Source organism: Vicia villosa, unplaced genomic scaffold (assembly GCF_029867415.1).
Source record: "Vicia villosa cultivar HV-30 ecotype Madison, WI unplaced genomic scaffold, Vvil1.0 ctg.005439F_1_1, whole genome shotgun sequence".
Taxonomy (NCBI): domain Eukaryota; kingdom Viridiplantae; phylum Streptophyta; class Magnoliopsida; order Fabales; family Fabaceae; genus Vicia; species Vicia villosa.
Genome location: NW_026706620.1, coordinates 1 through 19,212, shown reverse-complemented (window position 1 = coordinate 19,212; position 19,212 = coordinate 1). Strand labels below are relative to the sequence as shown.

The window sequence follows — 19,212 nt, the reverse complement described above, 5'->3', positions numbered from 1 at the left end:
AATTATTTATTAAAAGTATATTTATTAAAGATGAATTCTAAAAACTATGTCAATACTGTTAAAAAAATTTTAGTTATTTTTTAAGATGATTTTTTTCCCTTGTCATTATTTAATATTTAACTTTTTTTCAAAAAATTTCCCTTATGATTATCTAATATTTATTTTTAAATATATAATATTTATAAATAATTAAAAATATAAAATTATTTAAATAACTCAATGCATTGGATCACAATATAATTAATATTAAAAAAAATAACACAACAACAATTCACAAATTTATTAGCTTTATTAGTTTTGGAGGTCTGTTTCTCATTGCAGGGATTGATTCATATGTCAAGATAAAATTATTTGGTTAAACAATAATTCAATTACTTTAATATGGAGATGGATTCACGTCTTGGTAAGGATATTTGTTCAAAGAGACTTGGATTGTCACATTTTCAAGAACAATGGAAATAAAATTGTAGACTTGGATTGTCACACATTCAAGAACAGTGGAAATAAAATTGAAACATTAGTCTTCATGATGATCACTTATGATGACTTATGAGTTAAGGCCTCTTGAGGTACACATTTGTGACAGTTCACCAATAATGATAAAATGGGTAGATATATAAAATAGGTAGGAACTTGCAAAGGATGAAAATATGATTCATATATTATAAAATTTCGCTTAACTCATACTACACTTTTGTACAAAAGAAGAAACTACAAAGTTATTATCACCTTAAGTATATCGTTCAATACACTCTTTCAATTTTTATAAACTCACAGGTTTTGATACATTAGCAAAACATTCTTCTGCATTCTCTCACAAAGAGTCATCTTCATGCACACAAAGGTTTTGATAGAAATGAGTCCATACCATTAGCAAAACATTCTTCTGCACTCTCTGACATAGCATTTTCCGTTATTTGCATTCACACAAACTAGTAGTAATTTAGTTTCCAAAACCATTCATAATTCATAATAAGAATGAACTGTTTTAGATAATAAGTTGGTACGTAGCTGCTCACTAAACAGAATGACATTTCTATTTGACATACTAACATGGATTTACTGCACTATAGAAATAAAGAATGAACTTCTTTTTGTTAAAGATGCAATTACTCAATCCAAATATTCAAACATTAACAAAAACGATAACCATGCACAAATATCCTGCAAATCTTCTTACTTTAATTTCAAAATTAATGACTGTGAAGAAGCAATACTTCTAAAAATAACTTGTAGCTTATATAAAAATTGCTCGACTTTATTTTATCTTTTGTTATAGAAATAGCATATATAAAACTCTTATGTAAAAACAGACCAACAAAGCTACACATTTGAAGAAAATTGTAATTGTAACCAAACACAAATCTCTTTCAAATCGGTCTGCTTTAATTTCAAACATATCAGCAAATATACATATTTGAAAACAATCAAATCGAGAAGAAGCGATATATTCATCAATACCGATAGTAATACCTAATTTGATATTCCTAAAATTTCTAACATGTGCAGCCTGAACAAATAACAGGAAAGCTTTTTTTCTCTTGCCAATTAGTGTCTATTCTCACCTTCTGCTCTTATGCATAAAGTGAAACCATGAGCAGCAAATAAGTGATGAATGAGAGTCAAAACCACTAACAAAGAAGTTTTACTGCATCCGCTCACATATTCGCTAGGTCCCAATCCAGCAGATAGTGATGATATTGATCCAGTCGAACTTTCCATCGATTGCCGCCAAACTGCATCACCGTAAAAATGGGGTTCCGGTTAAATCTTCACAGTCAACAATCTCCATACACTAAGATCCAAACCTTAAAGTTCCATTATATTAACACTTAAAATTCCATCTTAATTCACAACATGTACCAGCTCAAGTTTTGTTGTCAAATAATGGACTATATTTTACCGATTTTGCAATGAAAAAAATTTATAAGCCAATAAAAATCAATCAATACAATTCAGGACACTCAAATGTGACATTGTGATTTTGTTGAAACTCCAAATTGTAACAAAGTAAAAAAATTATTAAGGCAAAACACTATTTAGTGAAAAAATTATTAAGGCAAAACAAAGCTTTGTAGATCAAAATGTGTACCATATCTCCTCTCCACATCCATGAGTGAGGTGAGTTCGGTTCTACCAACTGTCCACTCTTCTACTGAAGCACATAAATTTCCAACCTAATCAAAGTATCATAGCAAGTTTAATCAAATTGATGGGTTCAATATATACTTAAAATTACCTAAAAAAAAGAACAAAGAAACATCCAATAACACAGTTATAGATAAAGAACTTCACCATTCAAAACACCAAACTAACAAATGATTTGCAGTCACAGATATTCTTCAAAAATCTCATTCTTAAATTTGCATAACAGAAACGGTAAATTTAAAAATCTCATTCTTAAATTTGCATAACAGAAACGGTAAATTTGCATAACAGATATTCTTCAAAAATCTCATTCTTACGGTGATGTAGTGATTGAGATAGACATCTTTGCGGGAAATGAGGGAAAGAGGGGCAAGGAAGACGATCATGGAGGAAATGGGGGAAAAGTTCGACCTAATGTTAAATGGAGAGAGAGATGGGTTGTGTTTACCTAATGCCGGATATTAAATTATTCCGGCAGTATCTCCGACCGGTGAGGCAACATGCCGTCGACTTGCATTCAAAAGTTGTGTTGGCTTCGTGGTTGAGGTATAAAAGGAGAGAGGATGAGAATTGAAGGGTTTGCATTGAGAAAAGAAACTGGATGTGAATTGGAAAAAGATGTTGAAGGCGAACCGTTTCGTTTATTTTTGCAGCGTAAAACATTTCCCATGTAAAGAGAAACAAAATTGAATGTGAATTGGCACAACATTAAATATAATAAATTTAAACAATTTGAAAATAATAATTAAAATATTAATTAATTATAATATTAATAATAATAGAAACATTTCTATAAATAGGAAATATAAATATAGTAAGCGCTCTATTTTTTTGACAAATGGCAAAATTGCCAAAATACTCATCTAGCTTTATTCTATTGTATGATAATAGATGCCTTCCAAAATATTAATTTTTGAGTGTTGTTCAAAAGTGATATTTTTTAGGACACCGGGTAAAATGGGCATTTTTTGTGTATCACAACATGACTAACCATTATCAACTTTCAAAAATCAAAGATTTTTTTAGTCAAATATCGTGATTGCATATACTTTGATGGCTGCCACCCACATGTGGTAATATTCTGTCTTCGTATGATTTTCAAACATGCTCCACTTTCAAGATTATGTCATTAAAAGAAGTTAATTAACAATATTTTGAACTCTTTTTCCAACATTGTTACAATTCAAAATTTACTTGCTTCATTATCCTCTTTGATTTTGCACATTGTTACATTGCATTTTTTTCCTTTAATGTGTTACCAATGGGGTTCCAAAACCCCAAACTTATTGTTAAAAGGTAAATTAGAGTATTTATCTAAACATGGTAAAGCTGAGGAAAAATAAATTATTTGGAACTCTCAGGTGCTCTCTTTCACTTTTAAAAAACAAAAGTATTGTATTTTTAGGTATTTTTTGCATCTACAAATTATTTGGAAAACAGTCATTTTTCCTACATCATTTTGCATATATATTTTTCCCGCTTTCATAGTTCTTACTAGAACTTATTGTCTTAAGATGAACAGTAACGCTTTTAGGTCATGCCAAGTAGTTTCAAACTATATAAAGTGAATCTTAAGAAATCCATAGTTAATTTTTTGTATTTAGCTTGGTTGAATTGAGTAGATGAGAAAAATGGGAATTTCAAAGAAAACCTACTTAATGTCTTCATAAGGGGTATTGAGGAAAAACCTCATTCAAACCGAAGATAAATTTACTTGTAGTTTGATTTGTTTTTGCATGATTGATAAAAAAATTGGTCTGGTGCGACCCAATTTGACGGCGTTTAATTTGGATCAATTTTTTGATATTTGAATTATAAACTGTATTTTTATTAATATTATATAGCACTAGAAAATATTGCCTATGTTAGCTTTGATATGCATATTCGTTCCCAAGATAGGATAAAAGGAGAGGGTGGTGTTAGACACTTGACATCCAACGTAAAACTTTGGCTAATCTCAATGAGATGGATCAATTATGAGATATTTGAATACTAGGTCGTTGTTTGTATGCAACACGCTGCATGGCTTGAGTACAGTGTCAAAGGAGCAAAGGTAGCTGCATTGCCTCCTAGACATAGTGAAAAATAGGGGTATACATTGGGTTGGACCGAGTTTAGCCTAACCCGTTACCACCCGTTCAGACTTTAATGAGTTGGGTTCGTCGTCCAACCCGCAGTTTCATTATCAAAATCGACCCGTTCATATATGAGTTGGATTGGGTTGGGTTTCAAATTAATATATATATATATATATATATATATATATATATATATATATATATATATATATTCAATTAAAAATATTGTAACACAATTTAATACATTTATACTTATTTCTAACACACAAAATGGATGAAGCACATCATATAATATCTAATAATATTCATCAACATGACATAACACTGAATAATAGTATAAAATTCCACAAGACACATTATTTTTATAAAATATGTAAGTTGGAAATGAAACAAAAGAAAATAAGAAACAATATTTAGTTTTAGAATTACGTAAACTCATTGATCTAGTAGTATTATTGGTGGAGAATAAAACTTTTTTAGAAAAATTATGGTTAGTACTGAGATAATACTTTTATATTTCTATTTAAAATAATAATAATAAATAAGAAATCACTAATGTCACATCAATGAGTTTGGTTAACGGGTCTGTGGGTTGTAAAACTCAAATCTGATACCTGAACCAAAATTATATGGGTTGTTGCGGGTTGGGTTGAATATATCAGTAAATAAACGGGTTCAGGTAATTTATGGGTTGGTTTGGTTTGGAGTAGCGGGTTCGTGGGTCGACCCTCACCCATGAACACCCCCAGTGAAAAATAAGCAAGGGTTCCCACATTTTTCTTGAACGGATGTGGATAAAGAATTTAGTTAATGATATTAGGACTCTTTTTGGATCATGAAATATATGCATGCTAACTAGAAAGTATATGGAAATAGTGGACATTATAGTTAGGAGGAAGATAAATTTTATGCGCCTATATAAGAAACTAAGTGGATAGGTGAAAAGGCAAAAGAGTTATACAACTCATGATTTAATCTTTGGAACACTGAAAAATTTAGATCTATAAATGAGGTGGGCATTATTGTAGACAAGGACTGGAAGGAGGATATTATGGATGTGAAAAGAGTAGAATATTGCAGCATAGTCTTGAAATTTATGGTGGAACAATACACCTTTAATGTTATTAGTGCTTACGCACCTCAGGTTGGGTTACCAGAACACCTTAACATAAAATTTAGGGGGAATTTAGAAGACTTACTTTAGGATGTAAATCAAGGAGCGAAATTTTCTAAAAGAGAATATAAATTGACATGTAGGGAGAATAGAAAGAGGTTTTGAGAGTGTGCATGGGGCTAACAGTCTTAGGGAGCTAAATGCACAGGGTAAATCCATCTTGGAGTTTTTGTTGGTTTTTTTATCTTACTTTAGTTAATATTAGTTTAGGAAAAGAGATGATCATCTTATTACATATACGAGTTGGGTGACATGTTTTAAGGTAGATTTATTTCTTATTAGGAAGTTAGATAGAAAGATTTGCTTAGAGTGTAAAGTTTTATTGGGAGAGAGATTGACTACCCAACATAGAGTATTGGTTATGACTGTAAGAATACAAAGGTGAACAAAGATAAGAAGTCACATTGGTGCGCCACATATCAAGTTGTGTAATTTGAACGATATAAAAAAGAAAGTTTTCAACACAAGCTCTTGGTGGGAGGGTTTGGACAACCATAAGAAAGTGTAAATGATATGTGGAATAAAATGGCCCAAAATTTTGGACAAAAACAATAAATGCAATCATGCATAATATAAATGCAATTTGAGATAGATATTTAACATCACAACATGAATTCGCAAACATTGTAAACCATCAGAAAAAATTACCCCGAACTAAACTAAACTACAAATGAAATGTCATGAAATGATATGCATGGTGGGATGAGAAACTCCTAGAAAATCTAATGGTTGAAAGAGAAACTCAAACCATTAGTAGCTACGATACGACTTTCTTGACTGAAGTCGCCAAATAAGTCAACGTGTCTTCAAGAGTTTTCACTTCCTCTTGACGAATCTCCATTTCACGGGCTTTAGTAGCTAGCTTATCTTCCCGAGCACTTTTTTGTTTTCTACAAGCAGGGCCGGCCCAAGGGCCAGACCACTAAGGCTAGGACTTTAGGCCTCAAAAGTTTGGGCTTAAAGAAGGCCTCAAATTTTTTTATTTAGTTATAAAAATATATAAAGACACCATATATAATTGTAGATGAATTGGTAAAATTTAGGCCTCATTTATTTTTGTTCTTGAGTTCAACTCTTAGCAATCATAAAATTATTATTCAAAAATATATTTTAAAGGCCTCATTTTAAAATTTGCTTTAGACTTGTAAACATGTAAGGCCGGCCCTGTCTGCAAGTTATTGTACTTTTGTTAAAGCCTCTTTGGAAGAAAAATCTTGTAATACATTTCTCTGCATCTCAGGTTATAAGTTTCAAGCTTATTACTATTATTGTTATGAACATTCTTGAGTTGTATGTTGTTTATTATATGTTATTCATATACTAATGTTTAAGTAAACTTTTTTTTTTTTTTTACAGCAACAAAGTTAACTCATGCAAGATAGATCTAGGCCTCTAAAAGTAGATTTATTGTTATTCCTTCTAATTTAATTATGATAGAATTTGAAGGTGCAATATGTTTAAGAGTCCTTCAAATTTAACACATATTTTTTAGCACTATCTTTTATTAGTTAAAATCCATATAATCAAATCAAATTTATAACCCACAAAAAAGAGTTAGATAGTGTGCTAGCCTCTTCAAAAGATTATAAGACATACTTTTCCCTTTGAATACTTCAAAATCACATCATTATATCATTCATTCTTTAAAGAATCACTATATAAACATTACATCCAAACAGCTCCCACCTGATCATGCTTCTATTTTTGGAGGCTGAATCAATTGTTTTGCCATTGAAATTTCATCCATTGGATTTGTGAATCCCATAAACTTTACCAATTTTAGTTGCTCCAAATCTATATATTTAATTTCTTCCATTAAGCCTGAATTGGACCTTGGAGCTGAATAGCTTTTTGAATCAATCTGCATCCAATTAAGTGATAGAAATGTCAAAAAAATAAAAATAAATCAATAATGTTAAACCAAAACAAAAACATAAATTATTATTAAGTATATGAATCCTACCATTACAAAAAGTCTCTCCAAAGCAGGGCATAATTTCAAGAAGGAAACTAAGGCACTGATGCTGTTTTTATTTTCATGGTTTTCAATCCACCATAGCTCTTTTAATCTATAAAATATAAAATTTCCACTTAAAGGAGAAATTGATGGCCATATTAGTACCTGCATCAAACACAAGATTGACACTCACACGTTAATACCGATAATTAAACAAAAAATATATATAAGTACATATGTCGGTGTCGTGTCTGTGCTAGATATACCATGAGGAAAGTTATAGGGAGCATACCTCAAAAGTCCATTGACATAAAGTAAGAATTTCAGAATTCTTTATAGTTAATAGTGTTTCATCAAAATCTTTAGCCTTCAAGTCACTGCAGCTTAGACCTTGTCTGAAGTCAAGGTTGGCATGACTTAAGTTGAAATGAGATTCGGGCCAAATTCGAGGAAGAGGTCCGCGGTATTGAAAAGATTTAAGTTTAGAAGTTCTAAGATGAAGAGACTTCAACTGCAAGCAATCTAAGATAGTTAACTTATGAAGCTTGGTTTCTGACTCAATGAACAAAGATTGCAATCCACAACAATCAGTGATCATCAAGGTCTCAAGATGCTCCAAATTCGAAACTATGGAAGAAGCTACCTCACTTGTCAAATAGCTTATTGATTTCAAAGTGAGACTTTTGACTAAGAAAGTTGAAGAAGGAACAAGATTATAGGTGAAGTGTTGTTTATTGAGATTGAACTCTAGTTCATATTCTCTTTCAAGTTTTTGGTTCCCGAAAGAGAAATCAAGAAGAAGCTTACTATTAGTCGCAATAGTTGCAAAGAGTGTATTCTCATCACCATAATGAAATTGGAGCTTGCGTGGTCGCTTTAATGGATCAAACTCGTCAAAATCGGTTAGGAAATGAGCAACAGCAGTAGTAATATCTTGAATGGTTCCATGTTTAACAAGAATTTGGTTCCATAAGTTTCTCCACCTAGTAGATATGAGAGAGGTTTGAAGTGAATACTCATTTGGTAGAAAAGATATTATGCAGCCAAGAATTTCATCTGGCAAATTGGTAAAAACATCTTCTACAATTTCTTTCATTGAATTAGGATCTATTAAGAGAGAAAAAGATATGATATGAAGATTGAAAAATGTTGTTGGTATACTTTGTATAATGGATAATAATATTTATACACATATTTCACATGGTTTGAATTCAATTCTATAGAATGGATTATTATGACCCAACTCTATTTAATTTTATTTTCTATGATATTTGATGAGACTGAGAATATGTTTGAACAAGATATTAAATTAGAATCGACAGGGTAGAAGGACTTTAAACTTGACAAATTCGCCATATTAGACTAATCATATACTATTCTGTAAACAAACAAAAAATATAGTTTTTATAATTAATAATGAAAATATCTATCAGATAAAAAAAATTGGAAAATTCTTTGGAAAAATTGTCAAGAAAGCAGAAGTTTCAACCGGCCAAGAACTCTTAATGTTATCCTAAAGTGACGTAATTTATAATACAAAGTTTGGGATAAACCTATTATCAAGTTTTTTATTTTTTTTATTTTTATATTTACCTATCAATTACAGTATATATCTGGCATATGCTAATTCATACTTACAAAGGAAAAGTGTTTCACAAGTAAATTAATAGTTAAAAAATCCTTAATTATATCAAGATTGTTGAAGGAGATAATTGACTTCAAGCATTAGTGGCCCTATTGGAATTCATTTCTTATTGAGAGCATTTATATTCATGTTAATCTTACCATGTTTCAATTTTGGAACCATCAGACTTTTCATGTTTCAATTTTCGCCCCATCGTCCTCACGAACGTGTCTTTTAAGTTCTTGAAGTTGTTCCAGTGAGGGGTGAAGAGAACCCTCCCCGACATGGCGCCCAAAGTCACCCAGTCCGCTCCAGATGTCATCTTAATTTAAAATAAATTTTCTCTATTTTCTTGAATTGTTGCTAATTCATACAACCATAAAATCAATTGAAGATAGAATTTACACGGCAAACTTTATTACTCTGATTTACTGATATTTATTTTTTAATACAAACATAAATTATTTCTTTAAAAAAAAATATATACATAGAGATTTTATTAAGAGGTGATATATCAACATGCTAAACCTAAAAAAAAATATAAAATTTATAAATATTATATTAAATTAAATTATTCAAAAATATTTTAAATTTAATAATTTATTATCTATATAAATATAATAACTCAACTTAAAATAATAATAAAAAACATTAATTTTTAAATATATTAATATACATAAAATTAAATGATACATCTTCAAATATATAATAGACTTTTATAAAAAAAAGAATAAGAAAAATTTACAAAATCATAGTATATATAATATTTTATTATAAAATATTTATAAAATCCAAAAGCTAAAATATTAATAAAATATTTACGTTTTTTTTTTTAAAATAAGATGATGATATATATATTAAAAAGAAACAGAACAAAGCAGGGAACCAGTTAGCCCCAAATTACGCAAACTTAAAGAAAGGTATATCTAACCTATTCTTTACAAAATCATTCCTAATCCCCAACGGGATGGAATCTAAAATAATGGTAGAACCTATGCCGAGCGCTAAGTTAGCCAAAAAATCGGCACAGGAGTTACCTTCCCTATAGATGTGAGAGATAAATACATTCGTAAAGTTAGCATGCTGTAAGCAAAAAGACCAACGGGTCCTAAAAATAAAAGGAGCAAGTCTGTGGTTGGAGAAAGCTTTGACTACCAGGGAGGAATCGGTTTCAACCCAAAGCTTTTGCCAACCCCTGTGTATGGCTATTTCCATGGCTCGAACAACCGCACCAAATTCCGCATGAACCGAAGAATTGCAGCGAATATTTTCCGCGAAAGCAAGGATGAAGTCTCCTCTATAATTGCGAAATAAACCAGCACCGCCAGCATTAGAAGAATCATGTAAGAAGGCCCCGTCGCAGTTGCACTTAATCCATCCAACCGACGGAGGAGTCCACAACACTTCAATTATGGAAGGAGCTTTAGGAGGGATAATGTTGACTTTAAATTCTTTGATTAGAGTGAAATCCAGCATGTTGATATTGGAAGCTTTTTTCGAAGAGTTACCGGATAACTGGACTTGTTTCAAGATCCAATCAGTGGCATGATGAGAGTTGGGTTTAATGTTGTTGTGTCTAGCCGCATTACGGGACTGCCAAATAATGCTCAGCAGATTCACTACTGCTGCAGTATGAATGAGGGCAACCTGAGGAGATTTGTTTAGAGTGCTTATCTTCAGCCAGTCAGTGATGGAAGGAGGCGGAACAGTGATGTGGAATTTTCTCATCAACCAATTCCAAAGATACTTGGAGAAAGCGCAGCCAAAAAGAAGATGGGATAAAGAATCTGTGTGGTTACGGCAGAGCGGGCACATAGAGGTAATCGAAAAACCACGTTCAATGAAGAAATCGTCTGTGGGAATTTTGCCATGAATCATGCGCCAGACTAGTATGGACCGGCTCGGAGGGATGTTGCTATGCCATATCACCTTACACCAAGGGGCAGCCTGTTAAGTGCCAAATTGTAGTTATTTTGTGTATGTAAATAGTGGCACTTATCAATGCTTTTTGTTAATACCGTTTGAATAATTCCCCGTTTTTGTGTAAATACGTATACTTTGTGAATAGATGTATTTTCATACACTTTTATACCGTTTGATAGTTTTGTTGTATTTTTGTAGGTATTCTTGCGTTTTTGGAGCCTTGAGGAATAAAGTGTCGAAGACACGGCTGCGAGAGCAAAGAGGAAATAATTCTGCTGTTCTGGTGCAGGGCGCTTCGCGCGCTGTAGGGCGTGTCGCGCCCTCTTTGAGTTTGAAGAACAAAAGCTGGCAGAAGTTAGGGCGCGTCGCGCCGGATTAGTGCGCGTCGCGCGCTAGGGCGGTTTGGTAAATTTATACAGGGCGCGTCGCACTGAAGTAGGGCGCGTCGCGCCCACTGCGAAACTCTGTTTTGTATAAATAGTTAATAACAAATTTTTTAGTTTTTTTTATCACCTCTTCTTGACAAGTTGAGCTCTGATTCTTTTTTGGTAGTTTAGAGGCTTAGGAAACACCATTGGGTGCGACGTCATGTGGATTGATCATGGATCTGACTCGATTTCATTGTACCGGTGAGATCTTTCCGGTTCATCTTCTCTCTTCCCTTTGTTTCATTCCAATGGTGGGTGTTGTATGTATGTTTCTACTCTTATTGTATGTATATTTGTGGATCTTGGGATCGTTTATATATTCGCTTTACAAATCATCATTGTTGTTGTTCTTGATCTTTTTGCTTAAATGCTCTGGATTTGTGTTGTTGCAGACATGGACACCATAGATCTTGATTAGGAATGATAACTGTTAGTTTCTGGGTTGCAGACATGGATTTAGGACTAACAATCGTAGTGGGTATCGAGTCTAATGCCTCTGTGTTGTTTGTGTCGGTGGAGAAATCGCTGATGTGAATAGTACGGTTGAGCTTTCGTCGGTGTTGCAGACATGGGCACCGATGTGGCATCTCGAGTGATGCCCGGTGATTTTGATGCGTATTGTGAGTGTCGAGCGGTAAGATCTTCAGATTTAAGTATTAGACAGGTAGAACGAAATGCAATTCCATAACTCTTTCTCTTAGACTATTGAGATCGTTTATCTGCTTTTATTTACTTTTCCGCACCCAAATCATGAAACTTAGAACGCGAGATAGTCGAACGGCAGTTCTTCTCACCAATCTCTGTGGACACGATAATTCCCGGATGAATACTTCCAAATCTTTCGTTGCTTGCCGCTCTACCGCTCCAACAAAATGGCGCCGTTGCCGGGGATTTGTTGAGATTAATCGCATTGCGATGGTTTTATGTTTTAAGTTTCGTATAGTTTTGATTAAGTGTTTGGGCAGGTCATTTTCTTTAGGTTGCGTTTGAGGCGAAAGCATTGGCGTACCGCGAGGAAGTTTCTTACCATTCGCGAAACAATAAAGGCGTCGAGCTAACGACGTTAAACGAGCGCTTGTTGGGAGGCACCCCAACGGTTTTATTTTTTCTGTTTTTCTGTAATTGAGTTGTGTAGGTGTTAAGTGGTGGCTCACTGAAAAATCTATCTTTTTAGACTGGTCTGGTTTTTCTGGTGTAGCGCGCGTCGCGCGCTCATGGGTGCGTCGCGCGCTGGGCAGCTTTTGGCCAGTGACCTCTTTTTAACGGGTCACTCGTGTGGACCGTCCTTTCGGGCCATACCCCTCCCGTGGGTGGGATACGTGAACTGACTCTTTTTTGTCGATCGGACGCTTTCGCGTCTCTTTTGAAAAAAAGTTTACAGAGTCGCCACCGACCTTTTATTTTATCCAATGAAGGAAAGGTTTATAAAAGAAACAGAAAAAAGACCTTTGAGAGATTCTGGGTAAGGGGGTAGGTTATACAAAGGGAAGGTGTTAGCACCCTTTGTATCCATGGTTATCCATGGGCTCTTTAGTTTGCTTAGCTCATTTGCTTTACTTTTCAATTGATTCGGAATGCTTTACCTGTGTTTTTGAAATACCTTTGCAAATAGAATTTGTAATGATCCTTGTGCGGATATATACAAATGCTTGTTTATCCTTCGAAAGATGTTTTGAAAAGATCGTTAATTCTGTAATGATCCGTGTTTGGATGTATACAAAATATTGTCTTTTGGAAAATTCGTTTTAAAAAAACAACAGTGTATGAGAATTTTGTTTGTTTTGATTTTGAGCAAGCAAACTAGGAGGTCTACCCTGAGTTAGGAGGTCTTTATCCTTGTTCCCTTTAAAAATCTATCCATTCGTCGGATATAAACAAAAGGTTCGATTTTGTACTCGAAACAGTAGAAATGTAACTTTGATTTTGAAAAGAGTGAAAAGGGGTTACCCTAGGAGGTGCAAATGTGATTGTGATTGAATTCAGGTATTTATCTTTGAAGTTAGTGATCTGACGGTTCAGTTTTATCTTTGACATACACGCAGTTTATATGGGTGCTGGAAATTAAAATGCGGAAATGTAAAGTGCAGAAAGTAAATCTACGCTATTACATCGATTGTGCGGGAAATGTAAACTAGCCTATTTACATGAATTTGACATCCTATACATTTATCTAGGAATTTAAATTGTAATAAATAAAAGGCATGTTTTTGTATTTTTGTGATTTATTTTAAATATAATTAATGCATTATTAATTAATTTAAAAGAAAGAAAAGATGGAAATATGATTAAACCTAGCAAATAAGCTTAAAAATATGTACAAAATGTTTGTTAATTGATTTTAGAACAAAACTAATTTTTTTGGAATTTTTGAAATTTGTTTTTGGGTTTTTTAAGTTAATTAAGACATAATTATATAAATAATTACACAAATAATTAAAGCTTAAAGAGAAAATTATCCTAAATATGTACAAAATTAGTTTATGATATATAAACAATATTTAACACAAAGAACAATTTTTTTTATGATTTTTTTGATTGGTTAGAATAATTAAAAAGTAAATATATAAATATAAACTAATTAATTATGTAAAATATTGGAATTATGAAGAAAAATAAAATATTTTTATTTCAGAAAATAATATATATTTTTAGAAGTCTAAAATATTTTTTGTGGGATTTTTTGGATTTTTTAAGTATTTTTAATTAATTTTGCAAAGAAAATAAAATAAAAATAGAAAATGAAAAAAGATACTGATCCTGTGTGGTGAGGAGCTGAGGCTCCACGGTGTGCATGCATGTCAGATGCGTTGGATTGGAATATTGAATGAGATCAAGGGCTCAGATTGCAAGACACATGATGTAATGATGGGATTGCATGTATTGAATTGGTGGGGAGACCAAAGTCAGACTGGCCCCACCTCTTTCTTGCGTGGACAACGACCGGTTGACTGACGAACCACGCTGGGACGCGTGGTCGTCTTCAACCTCCAGACCTCACGTTTTTATATACAAATAGCGGGGGTTTTAAACCTCCCCTATTTTTACGATAAAATGCAACTTTTGAATAGCTTCATCAACCTGCAAAGATAAGCATTAGTAGCAAAAGAAGGCAACCCAGATCCACTAAACATGATGTCCTGAGTTCATTGGTGGTGTCAGTTTCTTTGTTTGGGGCCTGTAGCCATGGGTTCGAAGAGTTTAAAGTATGAACACTCATATGCACTTGTTAATGGCATGAGGTGATTCTCACGTGGTAACTCTCATGTTAAAGCCCAGATCACTCCTATAGGACCTTATGAACATATTAGGATGGTTAGTTTACATGGAAATTGATTGCATATAAGAAAACGAAAGTCAAGTGCATATGTACATGAAGAACACTATGCTCACTATACGACTCTCATGGGACTATGTTAGGAGTTCAATCTTACTCTATATGATTTGAGAAGATGATTGGAAAGCTTTGTTTGTATTAATATTGCTTGGAATATAGAATTTGAAAATTACAAAGTGTATGTATTTTTTGGAGAATTTTATGATAATGATAGCTATGCTCTTGCCCTCAATTCGTGTCTCTCCTTGTTGCTGAAGTAGAATAGCTTATTTATAAGCCAAAGGCTGCTTGGAAGTGAAGCAAGAAGCTTTGATTGCTCTTGTTGAAAATTTGATTTTTAAAATATTAAAAATCTTTGAATTGTTGACCAAGTCTTCTTCTATTCAATGCACTTGTCTTGGGCATCAATTTTCTGCAGAAAAATGAAGACTTTGGAGGTGTGTCATACTTGGAGATCAAGCCATCAATTATCCATGCAATTTCCTTTAATTTTAATCTTAAAATAAGATAAAATTATGTCAAAAATGGATAATATAGATGTGGGCTTTGTCTTGGTCGTGGGAGGCCCATAGTAACATGGCAAAGATGTTTGGACCATAAAAACTTGGCATCTTTTGGAAAAAAAACATTTTTGAGCAATGTTGATTTCATGCATTTTCCCAAAATTTAGCCAACTTCAACAAGGTGTGAATCCTTCAATTTTTGTCATATGAAGGAGATCTTGCACTTTTTGGAAACCTCAAAGAGTCCTCTAACCAATGTCTTTGGTCTCATATCAAAATGATTTTTGGTTCTCCTTGTGTGTCCTTTTGAAAAAAGTGTCTTTTTGTTGACTTTGAAAATGACCTGTAATGTCTTTGGCCATATTTTTCAAATGGTGAATGCTATGACCATGGGATCAATTGCATTTGAAAGATAATTGAATTTCCTTCAAAATGAGCTTTGGTTGACATTTTTTGGATGAAGGATGAGAGAGTTATGATCAGTCAAAGTTGAGTTGACTTTTCAGGCAAAAACCCTAATTTTGAATCTTAGGGTTTTGTTGATTTTTGATCTTTCCTTGATGAATTGTGATCATCCAATGATCAAATGTTGAATCCTTTGACAAAATATGGACTTTGGCAAAAATTTCATTTTTGACTGTCAGTTGACTTTTTTGGTCAAACGGGTCGTCTGTTGACTGTTTGAGCTGCTGACGGTGCGTCTGAGTGAATTGAAGTTTGAAAATTTGTATGATGGTACTTTGAGATGTATGGATGTATATGAAATCCATTTGAGCTCTCGAAACTTGTTGCTCCTGTTAAAACAAGAAAAACCCTGATTAGGGACTGTCTGTATAGGAGGCAGTTAAGCGTACCTGATTTTTGTGCAGTGCTGAGTTTCTGCTAATCGCGTGATATTCAGAAGACTTCTAACACAAAAATCTTGGAAATTTGAATTTGTGAATGATTGATTTGATTGATTGTACAAATCACTGAGAATTGTACTGTCTGCAGTCTGGCTGTCAACTGACTGTTCGTGTACTGAAGCAGCAGTTAAAGTGAAAAATTAACTGTCAAAGTTAATTTTCTTTTTTTTTGTTGTTATTTTTGTTTTTGTTTGGTGTGAAGCATGAAAATTTATTTACATGACTTGTTAGAAAACAGAAACATAATAAATAACTGATATTTACAGTATGTGGGCAAAATTACCGATAATAACCTGAAAATTATTTACTGCACAGAAATAGAAATATTTGACTGGCAGAAAACACAAAAAATATTATCTTAGTAATTAAGCAATATTATGACAAATAGTACAACATTTAATACTGACAGCATAAATATTACATACTATTGAACAGTACGACGAATAGACGGTACGTTTAAGAAAATAAGAAACACGGCAAACTTTAAAAATGACGGTTGATGAACCATGCTATGATCAATAACATGTAGAGGATTGGGAATGCAACTATTGCAGGTCCACACTCCTCAGGACTGTGTAGGCAGAAGAAAGTCATGATCACCGTAGCAATGGTGATGACTGTAAGAAACAGTGTCTCTATCCATTTTGCCATTCTTGCTAGGAAAGAAGAAAGAAAATGGATGATGAAGTAGAAATTTGAAAGAAGATTTAGAATTTGATGTGAGATTTTATGGAAGAATGAGAAGTATTTATAGAATGGAAAGATGATAGAGACGTTGGGGAATGATGTGATTCCGTACAAATGGAAATTTTGAGTGGAAGTGAGATTTGAAAGAAAGTGTATGATATTGTTGGGAAAAGAGAGATGTGTAGAATAAAGTTGAGATTTGAATTGGAAAGAAGAGATTTGAAAAGATTTTGAAAATAATGGAATATAGTACAAAAGTTAGTGGGAAACCAAAAACAATTGTTACCAGTACAGTGTGAGTTTCCTGCTTTTGCGCCTGCAAAAAAGATTTAACCCTGCATGAACTGTGTTAGTACTATTTATCTGTAAAATAAATAAATAGTATTTGTGAAGTAAAGAACAGTATTTGGCGTTTGCGTAAGAATAAATTCCACTGTTAGCCAAGTTACTGTGTAAGAGAAATTCTGAAATTTAAGTACTTCATATGCTAGGATATTTGAAATAAAAATCCATGATTATATGAAACTCTTAATTTTCAGATTGGAGTTTTCTTGAAAAAAGATGTGGGCAAATTTTGGGGTATAACAGTTGCCCCTATTCAATCTTCTTAAACCTGAAGAGATTGTCTGAAATCTGAAGGTAGAAGATGATTGAATAAATAGATGCCCTGAAAATTTGCACTTACCTTGATCAGCAGAGATGTTGGAAGTTGCATTTGAATGTTGTCTGTGAAATGTTGTTGGCAGATTGAAACATTACCTGAGATGGGCTTTCGGATGCCACCTGGACAATGTGTTGATGGTTTGTTCATCAGAATGAATCTGTTGATTATATCTTGATGAAGGATTTGAAAGTTGATCATTGTGGAACCGTTTGAGGTATCACTTTAGATCTGCAATGTTAGATCGTTCTGGAACCGTCTGAGGTTTCGCCTTAGATCTGAAATGCTAGATCGTTCTGGAACCGTCGGAGGTATCGCCTTAGATCTGAAATGCTAGATCGTTCTGGAACCGTCGGAGGTATCGTCTTAGATCTGCAATGCTAGATCGTTCTGGAACCGTCTGAGGTATCGCCTTAGATCTGAAATGCTAGATCGTTCTGGAACCGTCGGAGGTATCGTCTTAGATCTGCAATGCTAGATCGTTCTGGAACCGTCTGAGGTATCGCCTTAGACTAGCAATGTTAGATGATAAATGAGTTGAGAATGAGAGTTCTTTAGAGTGAATCTTTGGTTTGATTGTATCTGAAAGGACTGCTTGTCTGAATAAGATTCAGGATGAACACTGCATGTGAGTGAGAACATCTTTGCTGAAGACATCTGTCTACCTGAAAAATCAAGTTAATAATATGCGATGTCTATGATGCATGTATGATATGAGATCCTCGAGCTAGAGGAGAAATATGCAAGTTATGTTGTGTATGAATATGCGTATGATGCATGATTGTGAATGTGAATATGAGTGTGAATGTGATGCATGGTTTATGCAGCTTAGAGCGTGTCAAGCTCCTGATTGGGAAAATAAATCCCAACTTAGTCGTCAAGAAATGAAGGCATTGTGATTGGGAAAATAAATCCCTGCTAGCCATTTGGAAGTGAAGGCATCGTGGTTGTTGATGATCTTCTGTCTCGCTTGAGTACCCTGGGTTGGGGAAATTCTTTGAGAACCAGGATGTTCTATTGAAGGATCTTTGATTACTGCTCGGGGATGAACAGTAGTTTTGAGAGTTCGGACTGTGACGCCCTTTGGAGTGGGAATGAGGAAGATGCATAATCCTCCGATGCACTATCTGACCAAGTTTGGGTGCGGAGATCACACCTTCTGAAGACAGTAATCTGGAACAACCCTGCTGGGGAATAAGACTTCTTTCGAAAGAAAAATCTTTTTGAGGGATTTGTTGAGGAATGTGTCTCCATTGGGGAAACTTCCTTCTGATGCTGGTTTAGGATAATGTCCAAATAATTGGGACATGTTCGGAATGCTATTCCTGTTTTTCCTGGTAAACATCAATCATATTCAAATGCATATGTTCATTCAAAATATCATTGGGATGCTCGCGTATTCAAAACAGAAAAAATGAAAATGTTAGTTATAAGCTGCATTGATTTTTGAAAAGGTGTCGTGATAGGCGGATTAGTATAGGGAGACAACAATCCTAGAAGTAGGAAATTGTCAGAAAGTTTTGAAAAGTATTTATGAAAAGAAATAGCTATGTGAGAACGATCCAGTCAAGTTTCAATTCTGCTATTGCCAATCTGTCTTCGAGCATCTCATCCCTCACTTGTTGGAAGAAAGTGATTGGACTGATTGGTGTCTTTGAGGTGTTGAACCTTGTCGGTGAGTAGGCAGCTGAGCGGGACATAGTTGTATGCTTTATTCCCTAATTTTTGCCTAGGCTGCCCTTTCAGGTTTTCAGCCTACCGGGATTGTATTTGTTTTGTCTCTAATTTTT

The 19,212-nt window shown here is 33.7% G+C and overlaps 2 protein-coding genes across 2 annotated transcripts; both read right to left on the bottom strand.

The window, feature by feature from the left end:
- Nucleotides 1–1,478: 1,478 nt before the first annotated feature.
- On the bottom strand, nt 1,479–2,743 carry LOC131642617 (uncharacterized). Its single transcript, XM_058912845.1, has 3 exons — nt 2,466–2,743; nt 2,093–2,177; nt 1,479–1,736 (listed from the first exon to the last, which is right to left on the bottom strand). Exons 1-3 carry the CDS (start codon nt 2,532–2,534, stop codon nt 1,549–1,551), a joined length of 342 nt encoding a protein of 113 aa, XP_058768828.1. The 5' UTR covers nt 2,535–2,743; the 3' UTR covers nt 1,479–1,548.
- Nucleotides 2,744–6,319: 3,576 nt separating this feature from the next.
- Nucleotides 6,320–8,584, bottom strand: LOC131642612 (F-box protein At2g39490-like). The gene is made up of 3 exons (XM_058912839.1): nt 7,650–8,584; nt 7,364–7,522; nt 6,320–7,261 (listed from the first exon to the last, which is right to left on the bottom strand). Exons 1-3 carry the CDS (start codon nt 8,451–8,453, stop codon nt 7,091–7,093), a joined length of 1,134 nt encoding a protein of 377 aa, XP_058768822.1. The 5' UTR covers nt 8,454–8,584; the 3' UTR covers nt 6,320–7,090.
- Between the last annotated feature and the right edge of the window lie 10,628 nt (nt 8,585–19,212).

Excerpts from the sequence above, each read along its gene's own strand:
- LOC131642617 (XM_058912845.1), bottom strand. The coding sequence starts at position 2,534 with ATGATCGTCTTCCTTGCCCCTCTTTCCCTCATTTCCCGCAAAGATGTC. Across the intron at positions 2,178-2,465 it reads ATCTCAATCACTACATCACC|GTTGGAAATTTATGTGCTTC; the intron begins GTAAGAATGAGA and ends TACTTTGATTAG. Across the intron at positions 1,737-2,092 it reads GGATGTGGAGAGGAGATATG|TTTGGCGGCAATCGATGGAA; the intron begins GTACACATTTTG and ends ACGGTGATGCAG.
- LOC131642612 (XM_058912839.1), bottom strand. The coding sequence starts at position 8,453 with ATGAAAGAAATTGTAGAAGATGTTTTTACCAATTTGCCAGATGAAATT. Across the intron at positions 7,523-7,649 it reads TATGTCAATGGACTTTTGAG|GTACTAATATGGCCATCAAT; the intron begins GTATGCTCCCTA and ends TGTTTGATGCAG. Across the intron at positions 7,262-7,363 it reads TGGAGAGACTTTTTGTAATG|ATTGATTCAAAAAGCTATTC; the intron begins GTAGGATTCATA and ends AATTGGATGCAG.